Source organism: Phyllopteryx taeniolatus, chromosome 16 (genome assembly GCF_024500385.1).
Source record: "Phyllopteryx taeniolatus isolate TA_2022b chromosome 16, UOR_Ptae_1.2, whole genome shotgun sequence".
NCBI lineage: Eukaryota > Metazoa > Chordata > Actinopteri > Syngnathiformes > Syngnathidae > Phyllopteryx > Phyllopteryx taeniolatus.
Window position 1 is genome coordinate 20957276 of NC_084517.1, and position 18800 is coordinate 20976075.

Here is an 18800-nt window from a genome sequence, read left to right on the forward strand (position 1 = left end):
CACTTTTGTCGCAAAGGTGATAAAGCGCCCACTCTCTGTTTTTGCCTGGCGTGCCTGCAGACCGACGCCGTCCTCGCTGCCGGCGGATTCATTTTCATCATGTCGTCACTTATTAGTTTCTGGCGGTGTGCTCGGAGTGTCAGATGCGCGCGTGGGCTTGAACGCAGCACGGGGTGGAGGTCAAGCTGGCTCCAGCGGTGTCGGTAAGTTGCCCCCTCCGGACCCTGCAAAAAGTTCGACAGACCTGCTCTTGTCATTTGCAGACTTTAGTTTTCAAGGGAATCCTAAGCGGCTTCGTCAGCTGCAGTGTAAACTCGATGTACTGTCTGATGCTTTTCAAAACAAAAGTTAGACATTGTTGGTCTCGGGATTCAGACTTATTCTGAGCGGTTTTCATCTACGCATCCATGCATTGTGCATCAATCCAACCGTAAATAAAAATGAAAATACAACCAACCAACCGCTCATTATCTGAGCCGCTTCTCCTCACGAGGGTCGCGGGCGTGCTGGAGCCTATCCCAGCTATCATCGGGCAGGAGGCGGGGTGCGCCCAGAACCGGTTGTCAGCCAATCGCAGGGCACATACAAACAAACAACCATTCGCACTCACATTCACACATACGGGCAATTCAGAGTCTTCGATGAACCTACCATGGATGTTTTTGGGATGTGGGAGGAAAACCGGAGTGCCCGGAGAAAACCCCCACGCAGGCACGGGGAGAACATGCAAACTCCACACAGGCGGGGCCGGGATTTGAACCTCGGTCCTCAAGAGCTGTGAGGCAGCTGTGGTAACCGGTCGTTCACCTTGCTGCCACATTCTAAACAAAAACTGGCAAACTACAAAAAGGCTTCAACAGTAGAATTTGACCACAGCAAATGTACAATTTATATATATTTATTGAACTTAATTGTAACTAACAACATTTCCCAAAACTGAGTATAGATGGTTTCTATAATTGCGACTCGAGAGTGGCGGTATCAAGTAGGGCCCAACCGATTCACCCGATTGTTTTTTCTGCCAAATATCGGAATCGGCCTCAAAAAAACTCCATATCGGTCGTGCCCTAGTATCAAGACGAACTCTGGTAAGTCTGAATACGTTCCCCATTTGTTTGACCTGCGCAGGCGGCTGCACGTGGACCATCCTCCGTGTGGACCGTCGCTGAGCAGCAGCTACGTCCACGGCGCGTCCGCCGTCTCGCTGCTCTCGGCGACGGTGGGCCAGAGCCTGGAGGCCGCCGCCCGGCGCTGGCCCCAGCGCGAAGCCGTGGTCTTCCTGCAGGACGGCGTCAGGAAAACCTTCGAGCACTTTCAGCGGGACGTACGTCTGCGCCCGAGCGTGAATGGCGTGTTGTGTCGCCGGTGACTTCGTTTAGCGCCCTGCTTCTAAAAGTTCTTAGCTACTGAAACAAATACTCAGCTCTCAAAGTACCAGCCTCACGACCAACGTTAAAATACAATAGCGTAGGAGGCCGAAGTTTTCCTCAAAAACAAGGATTCATTTCAAAAACGTACAAAATGAATCTCCTCATATTTGCAATTCCGCATTCACATATTGGCATATTTGAGGATTTTGTGTCCCCGGAAACTGTTCTAATCTCTTGTTTTTGTGCCCGAACCATCTGGTGAAATCTAATTCTTCGCCCTTTTTTTTTTTTTTTTTTTTTTTTGCCCATGTGTGATGTCACATATTAGGCTAGTATGCTAGCTCATGCTATTGATGAGCCTCATGAAGGTGGCTTGTTCGTGTTAATAATCTTATGAATTAACTATTGAGTACCGTCATTTATGTAACATGGGTTGTGTGCGTGTTAGGAGTATGGTGTTGATGCCATGACCATCTCCATTTTCAGTGCTTTGCCACCATCTTGTGGCATCTATACGTAATTATAAACTCCTGGCCGCATTTAACTATATTTATGCACAGCTATTGTAACATTATGCGGTTTGAGCATCAACACTGTGTTTAAATACAGGAAAATAAAATAAAAAGAACTTAATGATCCAATTAAAACAGAGTGCGCATAAAAGCTAAATACAACTAAACTGGACTTTCAAAAAAGTACTGTAGCCTAATGCGTTTAAAAAAACAAATCTTTTAAACAGGCTGTGTGCATGATTCTTTGTTTGTTTGTCTTCCATATTTGAAATGTGACATTTTGGAGACGCTTGCGTGTTGTTGCGCAGGTCGACCAGGCGGCCGCGGGGCTGCTGGCTCTGGGCCTGCAGCGAGGGGACCGTCTGGCCGTTTGGGGGCCCAACACGTACGAATGGATCCTTTTCCAGTTTGCCACAGCCAAGGCGGGAATCATTCAGGTCAGCCAAAGCGGACGGGATCCTCGGAACGTGACCGAGTAGGACTTTGGACGCCAGTGTGCTTTTTAGCGCTGCCAAGGAACTGAAGCGTGCACTCATGTTTGATTAACCAAAATGAAAACATCTTTCTTTTCACACGTCGTACAATGATTGTCAGTGAAACAGCCGTATGTTTATTACTGTACCACGGCGGCTTTACATATCTCAAGTCGGTAATGTAGGTTAAAAAATAGAAATACAATGATTACTATTTTTTTGTATTAGTACTGAGTAGATAATGCAGATGTCCCTAATATTGTGACCTGTGTAACTTAATATTTTGTCCCTGGCAGGTGTCTTTGAACCCGGCCTATCAGCTCAAAGAAGTGGAGTTCACACTCAAAAAGGTTGACGTCGTCATCGTCGTCGTTGTTTTTCGACATTGTTGAAAACGTGTGAATAAAGTCCTGCTGACGTGACGCCGCGTTTGTTTTGACGGCAGGTGCAGTGCAAAGCGGTGGTTTGTCCCAGCAGCTTTAAGACGCAAAAGTTCTGCGAGATGCTCCGGCAGATCTGCCCGGAGATCAACACGTCGCCGCCGGGGGCCATCTGCAGCTCCAGGTAACACCCAGACGACAACAAAAAAAAAATCATAATAATCACCTTTTTGTGTTTTTTTTTTTTTTTTTTTTTTTTTTAACTTTCCTGATGTGTTGTGGGTAAAAGTGACCAGTTTTAAAAACTAAAAAAATTAAGGGGAAAAAATGTTATGTAAAAAAGGCCTCATCTTCTTCTTTTCATCAAATTTTCCAACAAATAATAATCATTTGCAAATACCCACATATGGTACGTAAACCCTACTGTTATGTTGCATCGCACAAGAAGAAAAAAAGAACAAAAGTCCAGCAGAAGGCATTTTCAGTTTTTTACATTTTATAAAATATTTGTACACAAAGTATTTTTTTTATAGATTTTTAGACTTTATACTGGACCAATTTGACCCACAGCATTTTGTAAAATATTTGTACATTTTTGAAAAACTTATGATCGGTCAATTTGACAACACAACATTTTGTAAAATATTTTTTTATAGACTTAAGACTTTCAAGTGGGTCAATTTGACCCACAGCGTAAAATGGGTGCCAATATGCCTGGGTGGGTATAATTTTTGTTTTAGTTTCTTTAGCTTCATACAGTGGGTAATGCAGAACAATCTACTGCTGCATTCTACTTGTTTTGTTTTGTGCTTTTTTTAAAAACATATTTTTGTAATTTTATTTTATAGCAACCAGTCTTGTGTTGAATTGTTCAGATATGTCGAATAAACAAACAACAACAACAACAAAAATTAAGAGGCGGGTTAATATGCGCGCGTACCCCCAAGGTTGCCAGATCTGCGCATGGTGATCGTGACGGACAGCCGGGAGGCGGACATGCTGCACACGGACGACGTTTTCCAAGCGGCGGAGAGTCGTCACCGGCGCCGGCTGAGCGAGCTTCACGGCAAACTGTCGTGCGACGACGCCATCAATATTCAGTTCACCTCCGTAAGCCGCCCATTCCGCTCGCGGGGTCCCGACTTCCTGTGACGTGACCTCCACGCGTCCCCCTTCTTCCAGGGCACCACTGGCAACCCCAAGGGAGTCACGCTGTCCCACCACAACGTGGTCAATAACGGCTACTTCCTGGGGCTCCGAGCGGGTTACGACTGGAGGGTAAGTGCTACTCGCTCGTACGAGGTGGAGCCTCCAAATACAAGTGATCAGACTTATACAGGATTTGATTTTTTTGTTGTTGTCGTTTTGCTTTGACTTGTGAGGTATTTCATATCCGAACACAAGCAGTGGCGCAACACATGTAGACAGATAGTATAACAATACACACGGGCATATATTTTTTTATCCTCTGCGAAGAACGACCAATTTTACTGCAGCTTGCTGAGGAATCGTGACCAGCTTCCTTACGCATGTCTGGATGCCCGTATTATACTGCCCCCCAGTTGGCCGAGGTGTACACACAAGCAAAAAGCAAAAAGTGTTTTGGGATTCTATTTAATTGCCATTACTACATGTCTTATGAAGCATAATATTCTAGTGCTAATTTTCTTTTAAATTTAAATTAAATTTTTTATTGGCTGGAGTCAGGTCATCTGGTTAGCCAGCGTGTGAGCATCTGCGTGTGAGTCGTGGCCTACAGCAGCTCCTTGCGAGTGTTCTCATTTTGTTGACGTAAGCTTCATTAGTCCCACAAGTGGGAAATTTGCAGTCATTTGACTATTTGATCCCCTTCAATAAACGGCCGAATGTGCCTCAGCGAACGTGGCTCTCGTTTTCCACACACGCGAGGGCATGACAGGACCTCGATCGCTCCGTTTTATTCGTTTCACTCGAGCGGCTGCGAATCTGAAGCGACAGCTAACAACAACAACAACAACAAAAAACGTGGAGCACTCGCAAGTCAATGTGCACGAACCTGGCGTCTTACCCCCTCCCCCGCCCCCCCCCCCCATCAGCCTCGGGTGCGGGTGTGTATGCCGGTGCCCATGTACCACTGCTTCGGGTCGGTGGTGGGCGGCATGTGCATGGCCCTGCACGGCATCACGCTGGTCTTTCCGTCCACCGCCTACGACAGCCGAGCCAACCTGGAGGCCATTCACAAGGAAAAGTAATGCTTCCTATTGTTGTTATTGTGCATCGAACACCATGATGACTCTTTATATTGTGCTGCATCTTCATACCGACAGCAATATTTGGCAGCTGTCAATAAGTAACATCAAATAAAACTAGACATTATACTACCAGTCAAAGGTTTCCAGTGCTATTAAGTGAGAAGGTGCGTTCAAACCTTTACAGTACAAAACATTTCAATCATGTAAAACTAATTATTGTGATTTTGTACAAAATTAGAAAACTTCCCCACTAATATTAAAGAAATCAAATTCAATTAAAATATATAATTGTAACATTATGGAATAATGTAATACAATAAAATTAGGTATCAGAGAATATATTGAAATATTAAATGTATATATTAAAAATGAGAGAAAACCCTAATTACATAAGCTTGCATAAAATTTGAATTGAATCATATACAGTATAACAGTACAAATAAAACAAATGCTGCCTTTATCATTTACCTAAAAAGTAAATCTTTCAAAATTAACGTATATAAAAAATATAAATTATGTATAGAACATTGAAAAAATACCCTTCTCGTGTAAATGATTTTGATACAGCTAAAATATAGTAATTCATATCAAGTGTATTTAAAAATAAACAAAAATATAAACTAAATTAAACAATCCTGTGTGAATCTATATTTACAATATGTATAGGCAATGAATTCCTGCTATTGGTGGAACTGCCACGAACAGCAAAAATCCAAAAACAATTGACACTCCCCACAAAAAGAGGTTTGTAGTTATGTATAAATGCCACAAGATGGCAGCAAAGTGCTGAAAACGGAGAGAATCATAAAGCACCGACGCCATGCATCGAGCCTGTACACGAACAATCGTGAACGCATGTGACATGAACAGCTTATTCAAAGAAAAATCATTGTTCCTACTTTTTGTTGAAGGTGCACGTTCATCTACGGCACTCCCACCATGTTCACAGACATGCTGAGCCAGAAAGATCTGGAAAAGTACGATTTGTCCTCAATGGAAGGCGGTGAGACAACGGCGACGCGCTTGCTGCGCTTTCAATCTTCAGACGAACTTCCTGTTAATATGCGATGACGCTTTAGGTATCATGGCGGCGTCTCCGTGCGCCCCCGAGCTGGTGGCCAACGTGCGGGCCAAGATGAACGTGAAAGAGATCATGGTGAGCCACGTCATGAGGTACACCCGCGTGACCTCACCGTTATGAGGTCACGTCCGTTTTTCAGATCGGCTACGGCACCACGGAGAACAGCCCCGTCACCTTCTTGGGCTTCCCGCTCGACAACGACGACCTCAAGCTCAACACGGTCGGCTGCGTCATGCACCACGTCGAGGTACGCGCTCTTACGTCCGCCGGGTGTCCCCAAAATATTGGAAATGTGAAAATAGCTGACACAGCCTAGCGGTACAAACTTTCGGCTTTTAAAACTTCGGCTCGACGACTAAACGATGTCCGATTTCTCGGGGACACGCTGTACGTTTCTTTGTGGGCAGGCCAAGGTGGCGGACGTGGACACGGGCGAGACGGTCCCGCTGGGGGCCGCCGGGGAGCTGCTGATCCGGGGTAGCTGCGTGATGCTCGGATACTGGGACGAGCCCGACAAGACCCGAGAGGTGGTCGGCCCCGACCGCTGGTACAGGACCGGGTGAGACGGTCCGCAAAAAACACGGGCGGGGGCTCGCAAACTTTTGAAAGAACCACCACAGAAAAATATTCATCAATACTTGGCCCATCACGACCGACATTCAAATACAGTACATAAGCGTAGTAGGCCCAAGTGTGCATCAATAATGAGACAGATATTTTAGTGCTAAAAGTATATTTCATATTGTAAGCCACTGTAACATTACGCCGTTTGAATATTAACACTGCACATAAATAAAGGGGGAAAAAATACTTGCCATGCCACTATGAAAGCAATTGCAGATGTTGTACTCACCTTCGTAGTCTGAGCAGCTTGCAGTCTTGCGATCGATGTGCTTCTTCTACACCAAAATCCGCCAAGCCAGTCTTTGTGAACGCGTGACTTGTGCGCACAGGGACGTGGCCCGCCTCAACGCGCTGGGCTACGGCTCCATCGAAGGTCGCATCAAGGACATGATCATCCGCGGGGGCGAGAACATCTACCCCGCCGAGGTCGAGAGTTTTCTCTACACCAACGACAAAGTGCAGGAGGTGCAGGTACGAACGCTGAGCGCGAACAGCTCACTGTGACATTCTGCGGGGCAACATTTTGGATTATTATTTTTTTATTATTATTATTATTTTTATTTTTTTTTTTTTTAAACAGACTATTGAAATTATAACCAATTAGAATTTAATAAAATGAACATACAAATGTAAATTTATTTTTCAATTTTACCAATATTATTGTATTTTTTATTTACCAAAAAAGGAAACCAATTATTTCATAAACTCAAAACATTTTATACGTAGTTTATTTTACTTTGTTTTATTTTATAATGAATCAATAACTGATTACTTAATAAAATACATTTTAAATGTAAATGTTTATTTGACTTTACATTTACAAAAAAAGAATTCAATATTTAAACAAATGTCAAATATACAGTATACATACAATTTATGTTAAAAATATTTTATTATTCACTATATGAATGAAAAATTTAAATGTAAATGTGAAATTCCAATTAACAATAAATCAAGCAATAATAAATCAGTTAACCAATTATTAAAAATAAATACAAATGTTAAATGTCAATGTAAATTTCAAATTTTACCAATGATTTTCCTAAATCAATTAAGGTGGCTACAGTATTAACATTATATATTATATGAACATATGCAAATATTTTGTCTTCCAGGTGGTCGGAGTGAAAGACGAGCGTCTCGGGGAGCAGGTGTGCGCTTGCATCAGGCTCAAGGAAGGACAAACGAGCACGGCGGACGAGATCAGAACGTTCTGCAAAGGCCAGGTGACGGCGCGGACGCGCGACATCGGCGACATTTTCGACTCGACGCACGCTGATGGCGCTTCCCTTTTAGATTTCGCACTTCAAAATCCCGCACTACGTGGTGTTTGTGGACAGCTACCCACTGACTGCCAGCCGAAAGGTAAGACGAGGAGCTTCGGAATCGGGCTGGGCAAACCTCTGTGCTCAAGGACCAAATTTGAATTTTGAAAACCGATCACCGGACTGCGACGAAATCTCCCAAACGGCGCAAACGCAACTCTGCTCCTCAGCAAAAGAACGCCACGCCGACAGTTTTTCTTCGGGCGGAAGGAATGATGAACACTTCAAAATAGCAGTTGCTGTAAAACCTTTGGCTTCTGCTAGAAAGCAAAAATCAGGAATAGTCTACTAGAACAGCTGAACTTTATTTGGGGTTAAGGTGTGTGCAGACTCTAATTTAATAAGCTTGAATGTGATTGGTTCATTCTGAACACAGCCACACCCCCAGTTTGTAGCCAAATAACTTTGACTGGAATTAAGTAACTTTAACGAAGCAATTGTAGCTAAGTAACAGTAACTAGGTGACTATAAACAAAGAAACTAACCAAGTAACTGAACACCCAAAAAAAAACCTGTCCCTAATAAACAGTAATGGCTGCTCTCTCCTTGTAGGTCAAGAAGAACGTATTGAAGGTGGACATGGAGAAGTATCTGGGCCTGTAGAAAACTCCGGAAGAAAGCGCCGAAGAAGCCGCCGCGTAACGAGTGCACAAAAAGGACACACGACGCCGTGGCTCATGTCAATCTTTATTTATTCAAATGAAGTTAAGATCAAGCCTGCAGAGGCTCCAACCGCCACGCACCGTTGAAACGCGCCGTACAAACTGGGCAACAATAATAAATAAGAAGGACCTTCAGGTGGATCTCATGTACAAAGGTGGCCAAACGGCCATCTTGGCGAGCTACGTACGCACGCTTGGCGGAGCGCGCGTCGGTAACAGGCGGACATTTTGTGGCTTGAAATAATAACGACTAATCGTCAAGCCAGGACTAGTTTTGCAGAGTCGAACCTGCTTAACATTTGTTTCACACATCCACAACCATTTTCTGTAGTGCTTGTACACACAAAAAAAAAAAAAAAAAAAAAAACAACCAAAAAAAAAAAAAAAAAAAAAAAAAAAACTACATTCTCACTTAAGGACAATTTGCAAAGTAAATTTATACAATACTTCTTTCTCGTCTTTCTTTTTCATTGCCAATTTTCATGTTTGGAATTGAAATGGCCAGCTGCACAGATCTTTGACCGAGGTAAATTTGCCTGTCGTTATAGCTTAAAAAGCGCACGCGCGCGCACACACAAAAATAACATTTATAAAAAGACGCACTCCACACACGTGCACTTTGGCTACGAAGTTTGGAACGATCAACATTCACTTCAGTCATAACTGTGGACGTGGGGAGGACGGGGATGGGGATGGGGACAACCCCCCCCCCCCCCCAAAAAAAACACCTCCACATGTGAGAGAATACTGCATTGCTGTAAAGCTTACGGTGACATAAGTTAATAAGAACACGTCCCTTTTCATGAAATAGAATACATTCTGAACAGGGGAGGAAGTCGTCCAAATGTGCAAATCACAGGAGAAGTAGCGAGGTCCCACGGGACCTTTTGTCGTTAGGGGAGACGGTGCGCCGCCGCAAAAACAAAAAAACGGGTCCACACATTGGCATTCAGATAAAGCGCAATGTTACGCGCACGTGATGGAATCCCCCCCCCCCAAAAAAAAATAAAAACAAAAAAAATTGAGACAGGTCCTGTAGTCAGCAAGTCTCTAGTGCAAACGCACACTCACGCGTAACCGTCTCGTGTCCTCCGATTGTCGTCGTCGTCACACGCTGAGTGGCAGCAGGCCCGGCGGGGACACGGTCCTGGAGGTCAGCGTGCCGGGATCCAGTCCGTTTACGGCGCTGCTGTCAGGGAAGACGGCTTAATAATCCGCGACCGGCGCCGAGGTTCGCTTTTTAAGAAAGCGGGCGCTCACCTTTTGTCGAAGTAGGTGGTGTGCAGGGTGTGAGAGAACTTGGTGGCGTTGCCGTTGACGAGGGCGCCGTTCTCCGCGGGGAGGGTTTTTCTCAACGCCGGGTCTTTGGCAAAGCTCCTGCAGGCGGCCAGTTTGGACTCCAAAGCCTGGCGGACCAATATTTTTATTTATTGCCATCGTCGAAGAGCGACGTGTCTGTCAGCCTCGCGCTTTTGACGAAACGGGAAGAGGACCCACCCCGACTTTCCTGAGCAGATCGCGGACGATGTTGAGAGCCGACATTCTGGCCGAAGGCGTGAGGGACGAGCCGCCGCAGCCGTTAGTCGACGCTGACGACACACGGAGGCACACGTTTAAGACGCACAGCGTGCGTTGCCGCAGAACTAGCGCCGCACTGATCGCACACGAGATTCAATATGACTTCAATATAAAAAAATATAACTATTCTTGTAATATTATGACTTTTATCCCCCCCAAAAATATCTAAATATCAACACTATGCAATTGTGCTGAACGTCTCTTGTCTGATCTGACCAAACTTAATTTGATTGGCTGAGTTACAAATCTCAGAAAAGCTGTGAGAAAGCAGCATGGCTGAAAGGAGGTACTTTGAACAAAATGTATATTAAATTATAATAAGGATCCATGAAACGGTCTGGGTTCCCATTGGCTCACGAAACGGCACCGACCTTTCGGGCCGACAAAGGGATGTTCTGTCACGCTCTGTCCCACCGGCGTCGCAGGCAGCGACACAGACGCCGGCACGGCCGAGTCGGCGTTGTCCGCGTCCGAGGTCGGCGAGCCGGGCGCCGACATCCTGTCCGTCGTCCTCTCCCGCACCGCCAGTTCCTGTCGGAGGTCTGCGGGGAAGAACGGCGCAAAGTCAAAGGGCCGCTTACGCTCCAGTTTGGGTTTGCGTCCCTACCTCGTGCCTCATCTTTGAGTCGCTGCACGGACACCAGCAGCGACTCCTTCTCGTCCAGCTCGCTCTCCAGGAAGGCGTTTCTCTCGATGGCCTGGTTTAAGCGGCCCTCGAAGTCCTCCAGGGACACGATGGTCGCCCTGCACGGCACAAATGTTCACTGTATGGGGGAGTTATGACTGAGCCACATGAATTGTGCCTAGCAACTAGTGGCAAGGCAAATGAAAGAGAAAGAGAAAAAAAAAAAAAAAAAAGAATCTGAACATCTGTATGTTATCTGGCAATCAATCCAAGTGAAGACATTTTAGACATTATGTACCATAAACATAGCATAAGTAGCATGACTTAGGTGGAAAGTTACTTGCCAGACTGTAATCGACTCGTTTTTTAAATCTAATTTATTAGCCTCATAGAAAAATCGTCCAGGTCACTATGTCAATAAAAAATAACAAAGTGCTTTTAGTGTTTCTGTTATGTCTGTGTAGATTCTTAGTCATCCAGGTTGTAGTAATCAGCAAAGTTTGAATCGAGGCACACGAACTCTTATTTGTTGCGTATTTTCTCGTTTTTGGCAAACAAGAAAATACGCAACAAATAAGAATGTTCACTAAGGACTTGGGCAATGATGCTATTAGACTAGCAAATTGTAATTGAAGACTAGACTCCGGGTCACCCGCGACACGAGTAAGGACAAGTTCTATAGAAAATGGATATATGTGCCATACTAGTTTAATATGTCAATAATTGGGGTGACTATATCTCCAAAAGAGCTGAGAGCAAAGCGAAAGGGTTCGTCGCACCTCTTGGCTCTCTCCAGGTCGTCGTTGGCCTGCTCGAGCTTGCGCACGGATTTGTGGAGCTGCTCCTTGATGCTCCGCGTCCGGCCCAGGTCGTCCTCCAGCACGCAGATCTGCTCGTAGCTCTGAGCGTACTGCTTCTCCAGCTTTTCCTGGAGAGACAGCGGCACGGGAAGGACTTCATGTAAAGCGTCACACGCGTCGAGAGAAAGAAGCAGGGTTTGCACACGTCAGGATGTGGAAGATTACATAAGACTTGGGAAGAATATATAGCAGAACCCAAAATTTAAAACATTTAAATCTCCCCTTTGTTAATACAAAAGTCACAGATTTTGCAGTCAGGATGCACTTTCAATTATGGTAGCCACCTAAAAATCTACTTTTCAAAGACAAAACTCACCCCGACTAATAAACTCAAAAAGCAGTACAGAATATGGATGGATGGAAAATTGATCAAATCAATTACTGTAATTTCCTCTCGAGAATAATGCGGACCCCAAAATCGACCCCCAAAAATGAGGAAAACCCTTCCATGTTCAACACATGGTTCGGACAAAACTTATCGGTATTTTATTTGTTTTTTCTCAAAGAAATATTCCGCTCTGTGTGCATCCACTGATGTAATTGGGATTTTCTTAAATACAGTAGTACTTTTCACAACCCATTTGTACTGGTTTATATGACACAAAGTAAAATCTTTTTGTCATTTTCCTTATACCCGTGTATAAAGCGCTCTCTCGACTTTTGATGAACTTTTGGGGGGTAACAAATGCGCATTATACACGAGAAATTACAGTAAGAGCGTGGCCGCGTCTCAATTTGTAAGCAACAACAGCCGTACGCCAGAGCCATTGGACTAATTGAAGATGAGCTGTTACGTAAGCACAGGTGGCTTTGTCGGTGCCGTAATCCCAGTGCAGAGCTGTCCAAATCCCCGAGTAAACCGGAAGGCGAGTCGGCGGTTACCTTGAGGTTGTCCACCTCGTTCTTCAGCCGCTCATTCTCGCTCTGCAGGTCGCGCAGGCGCTGTTCGGCCTGGCCGAGCTGCGCCTCCAGCTCTGCCTCCAGCTCTTGGCTGCCCTCCTGAAACTCCTGCAGCTCCTCCCGGGCATCGTGGCAGCTGGACGGCACAAAAGAAGCGCGCACCCACAGGGGTTACACAAACGCTCATTGTCAGTTCTCGGCGACGCTCTGGAAAAGGTGGCTTTTGTCTAAATGAGGTGCCAGGCACAGCGTGTTCTAGCAGTTTCTTCTCCACTGACCACAAATAAAACCCACAGCAGCAGCAAGGGTCTGATATTTGTGGATTTTTTTCGCGCTAAACAATTACAAGCGAGGCTCTCAGAATTGCTAATCGTTCTAAAAATATCGTCGCAGAGAGACAGCTGACCTGCTGCTGGTTCAAAGGTCGCTGAGACAAACGGGCCGGCTGCCATATGCTGTCGGCCGTGTGTGTGTGTGTGTGTGTGTGTGTGTGTATGTGTGGTGAGTTCAGAGGTCAGGGACTGTTGTGGAAATGTGAAACAGGATGAGTAGATGGCAAAGAGACAGGATACTTGTTCAAAGCAAGGCTGGCCAAGTGCCCCCCAACCCCCCCGTCACAAAGATCTAATTTTCCATTTTGATTTTTTTGTATTCTTTGCTTATAGAAAACTGACAACGACAAATGACAATGTCCTATCAACACAATTTTAGTTGTTTTTTTTTTAACATCTGGGATTTTTTTCTTTACAAATAATGTCAACTTACGTGCTCCCTAGGGGAAAAAACACTTGCAATTACAGGATCCTTCATAAATTACTATTATAAATATAAAATGTATATTGGCAGTTTGGAAAGATTTATAGCGGGTCAAAGTTTTCCAACAAATTGATCGAATCGCTGCTTTTGCACCGTATAACTTGGCACCAGGCAATCTTCAGCGCAACTGAACTCCTCTTGTCCAACAGAATAATGTGAAAATGTTTCCACTCATCTTGTCTGTTTCCTAGCAAGAATCAAAGTTGCTAGTTGCTTTTTGAAATAATTGTCGCTGGACGGCTCATACAGTTGACAACGCTGACTGTGCTTTTTGTAAACAAGCTCCTTTTTTTTTTGCAGCCATGTAGTTCGCCACGCTGAACTGTGGAAGCTGCTTTAAAAAAAATGTCCTGACAAACCTCAAAATTAATCAATAAAATCGATTTTAGTCAGAGTGTGGCGTGATGATACACATGCAAACACACACACACACTCACGTTGTTGTGCCATCAGCTGATCGGTCGCGGTGGCGAGCGGTTTCACGCACGCATACCAGCGTCGCCGAGGTTGCGCGGTCAGCGCGCCCCTGGGCCCTTTAACGGCAATGTTTAACATCCCCGCTTTCAAAAGCAAACAGCGTCCTGCCCACGTGAAACGATAACCGTACGGGCGAGAGCCTTTTGAAAGAGAAAGTCAATAATACAGCAACATGCCTTGAGAGTTTAAAATACTCCTCCAAATGTAAAAGAAATGCACATTTGCATTTTTGACCGCCTGCTTAAGTTACAACAGTCTGGCCGCTCAGTAGATTTCATTAAATATCAACTGCATATACAAAGTTAGTCAAATTCCAGTACTTTTTTTACTGAGCAGATGCAAACATAAATAGCATGTAGCTGAATAGGCTACATTATGTCTCATCTAATGACAAGCATCAAAATGACCACAGAAGCTTTCCAACAAACTTTTTTCCTGTTCCCATGGCAAAGGGTGAATGAATAGTTTTATTTTATTCAAGCTTGAGCACTAGGCACTGTGAAGCTTCTCTCGGAAGCGTTGTTTATGATTATTCTGTCAATGAATTAATCAATTTTAGTGGCCTTAACATGAGTGAAAATTGCATTTTTTTGCCGGTGTGTGTGGTTGAACCAATAAGTCGACTGTACTCCTCCACTTCGACGTTTAACGCGTTGAGTGGACTAACGTGTTTTTGTAGTTTCAATTTACAGAGAAATTTTGATTCGTACGTCACCCAACTGTAACGCTCTGTGGAGCAGCAAAATGTCCGTCCGACAAAGGGAGCTCTTCATACGTCTTCCCGGGTCCGAAAACAAATAAAAAGCTGGTTGTGAAAGAGTGTAGCATTTAGCTAGCTTGGCTATTAAGGGTGCTCTCGATGAATCGACTTTAATCACATTATAGTCAAGGACAAAAAAAGTCATTCAACTCTTCGCGTGTGGACATGAACATGGCTGATTTTTAGTGGTCCCGAACATGCGTCTCCAAACTCACTTTGTCACGCCCCAGAGTTAAAAAATTAAATTAAATTAGCACCTGACACCAGTTTCACCGATTGACACAAAAATTTGTGGCTATGTCTACCATGAAAGGACGCACGGAAATTTAAAGCAAGCGTGCCCAAAACTTTAGGGAAATTCAAGGGCTCATGATGAACTCCAACTTGGGCATTTGTCCAAATGAACCCCAACCGTAAACCGGTATCCAAAACGGGCAACGCTAAATTAAGCCATCTTTCTTGTCCATGCCGTCGAAAGTGGCCGGTTGGTTTTAACAATTGGCTATGAAAAAAAAATGCGAGGGCCCATTCAACACTGCTTGTGGCATTAATTTTAGTTCCACTTGTCTTTAAACAAGCCTTTATACTTGTACGACAGTGAAGCATGTTAAATTTCATTTTATTTATTTTTTAAATTGCCTTTCGGGTTAATAAAGCCTTGAAAATGACGTCTGAAATGTACAGTCATTTCCTCATGACTGGACCAACACACGACACAGAGATTTCACAACGCTTACCGAGTCATTCGTCTTAAAAGGGAGAAAATTTAAAAGCCCACACACAGCTGTAGACATTATATATATATATATATATATATATATATATACACACACACACACACATAAAAAAAAAAAGATTTGGTGGAAAACTTTGCGCCGGGCATATTTGGAACATTTTCCATCCAAAACAAACTCAGTCGTCAAGGGATTAAATGTGTTTTCCCCACTGTGGGATCATTTCAAACTGTACTGTACACACTGTAAAGCCTACCTTTTCTTATACTTCAGGGCTTGGGACTTCCAGTAGTCTACTTCTTCATCCTTTGTGGAGAACTTGGGAATCATCTCTGTGTCCATGTCAGGACTTCCTGAGGGTGCGGGAGAGACAAACGGAGACGTTAGCGACAATGTTAAGTCACACGTTGTTACGAGCTGTCAGTGAACGCATCCGCAGCCTCGGACTGCAAAGCGCTCAGCGGACTGTGAAAGTGGGCTGCCTTCTCCACAACTATTTCTTTCACTTCACGCACTTCCATGCACACAAAGATGGACTTAACCCAAATTCCATAAAACCGCTAACCTGATTCTACAGTTTTTAATTTTTGGGTAGCAGTCTAGAGATTGCCCCATTTATTTAACTGGTGGAAAATTATTTACTCAATTAAGAGATTTTCAGTTGTTTGCTATAAGCAGTTTCCATTTGTGTTCCAAATAGTTTTCACACAAATCCATCTGCATTTACTAAAGTATGCAAGTCAGAATGTGCCCCAAACTATCACAAACCTACGCTAAATCAGGAGTAATGTCGTAACTGCTGTAAATATTTGCATGAAAAATACTTCAAGGCAATAAATATAAACCAATCAAATCATTAGCCTAATAGCATAATTGCCTAAGTCATTTTTAACGAACCAGTACCACCTCACTAAAAAAGTGGGGATGGGCGAGTACCGATACCAGATATCGGGCCGATACCTGCCTTATTTCAAGGCATCAGGTACTCGTGAAGGCTGCCGATACCAGCCACCGATACTTAAGGCCAAAAAAACCCCCCCAAAAAAACAAAAACAAAAAAACAGACATTGAGCAAGTCCTCCTCGCCTGTAGTTGGCGCTACACTGCGACGGTTTGACAGATTGACGAATTATCACGTGCATGACAGAGCAAGGTCTTTGTTCACAATTATCTGTCATGTTGTCAATTGAAATTTCATGCATCAAAAGTACTACTGGAATCTGTACGCTATATCAATGCGTACTCAAGAGTGAAAACCGGTACTCGTATTGATAACAGGCTGAAAAAAAATGCTACCAAATATCCCTACAATAAATACAAGCGTGCTTACTATATAAAAAAAAAATAACTTTTTGTTTTGTTTTTCAAACACCTTCACATATGACTTGGGCAACTATGCTGTTAAGCTAACAAAATTACGAAACAGTTAGTAGTTAGCGTGTGTTCTTGTGCCATGTGATAATGTGTTCTTACGCTGCTGCGCGAACTAGTTCAGTGTGTGTTCTTGTGTCAGGACTGTGTAAATGACGGAACCTTGTATAGTATAATGTCTTTTATTATTTATTATTATGTGCCGCTGCCACATAAACGTCAGCTATACAGATGCCTCGTCTGATCTGAAAATTCTGTGTGGCGTGGTAAAGACATCTACGGCGACACATCATAGTTAAAGTGGACATATTATCTATAAAAATGCACTTTGAATGGTGAGTATACAAACAGTTGTGCCTCTGGAGTGTCTGGCGGTTAAATTCGCCAGTGGTGGTTTTGCGCAAGCGCCATTCATTTGCAGTCTGGCCGCCAAGAGTTGAACATCTCCTAGTCTGGATGGAATCTCACAGACTCCACAGTCTCCAATAACATCACAAAAAGTCGCTCATCATGTTTGGGGGAAAACCCCCATCCCCACATATGCTTATAGTAAACATGTTCAACTGCATTTTATGTTGTCATACATTTTTATAAGGCCCTCGAAGGGCTTTACGTCAACGAAAAAGCCTTCCCCCGCACACCCCCAGGTCTACGCTCAAGCCTTCTCTCGTTCAAACATTCCTCAGAAATGTCATCATCACTGTTGACTCACATCAGCGTCATACTGCTCGTTGCCGGAAACCACAAAACACCCACCCCGACACGAGTTAAATACATTTTAAAAAGTGATCCATTGATCCCTGCTTGTCTGCTTTAAGCATTAGCGTCATTGGGCAAAAACAAATAAAAATAAAAAACATGGCTGCTGTTTCCATGGCAATGGAGACGAAAGATGTCAAGAAAGGCACCACACATCTACGAGCCAGTGGACTGAAATTATTCTTCGTAAATATTATTCAGGGTTGCAGCTTTAGAAACAGTGTCCTTTAATACAAATTCACCTTTAGCACTATAACCGGTCATAAGATTTATACAGGGAGTGGTGTTAAAAAATAAATAAATAAATAAATAAAAATCCTGACCCACGAGTGTTTTGTAGCATGTTTCTGCTCTTTAAACACTTGACAAGATTTGTTTAAACAGATGCTTAATAGAATCCTACAAATTTATCTTTAACATGATATATGTATATATATCCAGACGTTGACTTATAAAAGGGGATGGCGTTGAAAAAGTTCCCGTCTCGTTTTGCCGCACATTTCTGATGTTGAAACCCCTGACACATTTTAACAGCCTTCTGGCGAAACCACTTTTAAGCACAATTTCAGACGGCGATTTATAGAGGGAGTGGCGTTTACCTCCCGACCCACACAGACGTTTGTTTTGTGGCATTTTCCTACAATTTTAACACAGGCGCTGAGATGGAAGATGGAACTGTGCGGACTCAGCATGACACCTGGTTGTCCAAGAGAAGCCATTTCACATTTAAAGTCCAGTCGCAACATTCGAGGCACCCGTCAAACGACGGCTAAATTCAAGCCCCGTACGCTTCGGTCGGGGTCCTTCTTGTGGGTTCACATTTAAAACCTTCTTGTCAGCGTTTCCAAAGAAAACAGACGGGGACGTGGAACAGAGTGTTTCAACAAGTTAAAGACAAAAAACAAAACGGGACATTTTTTTTTTTTTTTTTTTTTAAACAAGCTCGCAAAACAGCGGCTCGACGTCGAGCTGCCACAACGGACGAAATGCTCAAAACGCTGAAAAAAAGGAGTGCCAATGTTGTACCTGCGCATGTCAACCGGCTGGCAAGCTGCTGGCCTGTAACATCCAAACGCCGCTCGCGTACGCACGCCGCGGTTCCTCCGGCCTGGCGAGCTGGCGAGCTGCCTTCTGTCGCCGTTTGCTTGGCTTTTGCTTCTTCCTCTTCCTCTTCTTCTTCTTCTTCTTCTTCTGCTTCTTCTTCTTCGGGTGTTTAGGAAATTGCCAACGCGTCTCCCGGAAGTCACGTCAGTTCTGACGAG

The 18800-nt window shown here is 44.0% G+C and overlaps 3 protein-coding genes across 6 annotated transcripts in view; 1 reads left to right on the plus strand and 2 right to left on the minus strand.

The window, feature by feature from the left end:
• prkar1b (protein kinase, cAMP-dependent, regulatory, type I, beta) overlaps positions 1–1122 on the minus strand; it is a 76472-nt gene extending 75350 nt beyond the window's left edge. Inside the window, exons 1-2 of the mRNA XM_061748316.1 lie at positions 652–1122; positions 4–224 (exon numbers count right to left, since the gene is read on the minus strand). The gene's annotated coding sequence lies outside the window, so the exon portion shown is untranslated. The remainder of the gene's footprint in view (positions 1–3; positions 225–651) is intronic.
• Positions 5–9370, plus strand: LOC133465464 (medium-chain acyl-CoA ligase ACSF2, mitochondrial-like). Its single transcript, XM_061748315.1, has 16 exons — positions 5–203; positions 1129–1324; positions 2191–2319; positions 2652–2705; positions 2801–2919; positions 3683–3845; positions 3918–4013; positions 4811–4962; positions 5878–5969; positions 6046–6122; positions 6187–6294; positions 6455–6606; positions 7001–7142; positions 7787–7897; positions 7968–8036; positions 8549–9370. The coding sequence occupies exons 1-16, from the start codon at positions 100–102 to the stop codon at positions 8597–8599; spliced, it is 1815 nt and encodes a 604-aa protein (XP_061604299.1). The 5' UTR covers positions 5–99; the 3' UTR covers positions 8600–9370.
• Positions 7038–18762, minus strand: ndel1b (nudE neurodevelopment protein 1-like 1b). 4 transcript variants are annotated; one of them, XM_061748322.1, is made up of 10 exons: positions 18565–18762; positions 15665–15761; positions 12604–12757; positions 11641–11789; positions 10844–10980; positions 10608–10778; positions 10156–10247; positions 9919–10064; positions 9730–9847; positions 7038–7179 (listed from the first exon to the last, which is right to left on the minus strand). In XM_061748322.1, exons 2-9 carry the CDS (start codon positions 15748–15750, stop codon positions 9766–9768), a joined length of 1017 nt encoding a protein of 338 aa, XP_061604306.1. In that variant the 5' UTR covers positions 15751–15761; positions 18565–18762; the 3' UTR covers positions 7038–7179; positions 9730–9765. The 4 variants fall into 4 exon arrangements, with proteins under 4 accessions (XP_061604306.1, XP_061604308.1, XP_061604305.1 ...); XM_061748324.1 differs by having other exon boundaries at positions 9730–9844; positions 18565–18761; XM_061748321.1 differs by lacking the exon at positions 7038–7179 and having other exon boundaries at positions 8672–9847.
• Between the last annotated feature and the right edge of the window lie 38 nt (positions 18763–18800).

Excerpts from the sequence above, each read along its gene's own strand:
- ndel1b (XM_061748322.1), bottom strand. The coding sequence starts at position 15,750 with ATGGACACAGAGATGATTCCCAAGTTCTCCACAAAGGATGAAGAAGTA. Across the intron at positions 10,981-11,640 it reads GACCTGGAGAGAGCCAAGAG|GGCGACCATCGTGTCCCTGG; the intron begins GTGCGACGAACC and ends TGTGCCGTGCAG. Across the intron at positions 9,848-9,918 it reads ACCACCTACTTCGACAAAAG|CAGCGCCGTAAACGGACTGG; the intron begins GTGAGCGCCCGC and ends CTTCCCTGACAG.
- LOC133465464 (XM_061748315.1), top strand. The coding sequence starts at position 100 with ATGTCGTCACTTATTAGTTTCTGGCGGTGTGCTCGGAGTGTCAGATGC. Across the intron at positions 5,970-6,045 it reads TTTGTCCTCAATGGAAGGCG|GTATCATGGCGGCGTCTCCG; the intron begins GTGAGACAACGG and ends ATGACGCTTTAG. Across the intron at positions 8,037-8,548 it reads CACTGACTGCCAGCCGAAAG|GTCAAGAAGAACGTATTGAA; the intron begins GTAAGACGAGGA and ends CTCTCCTTGTAG.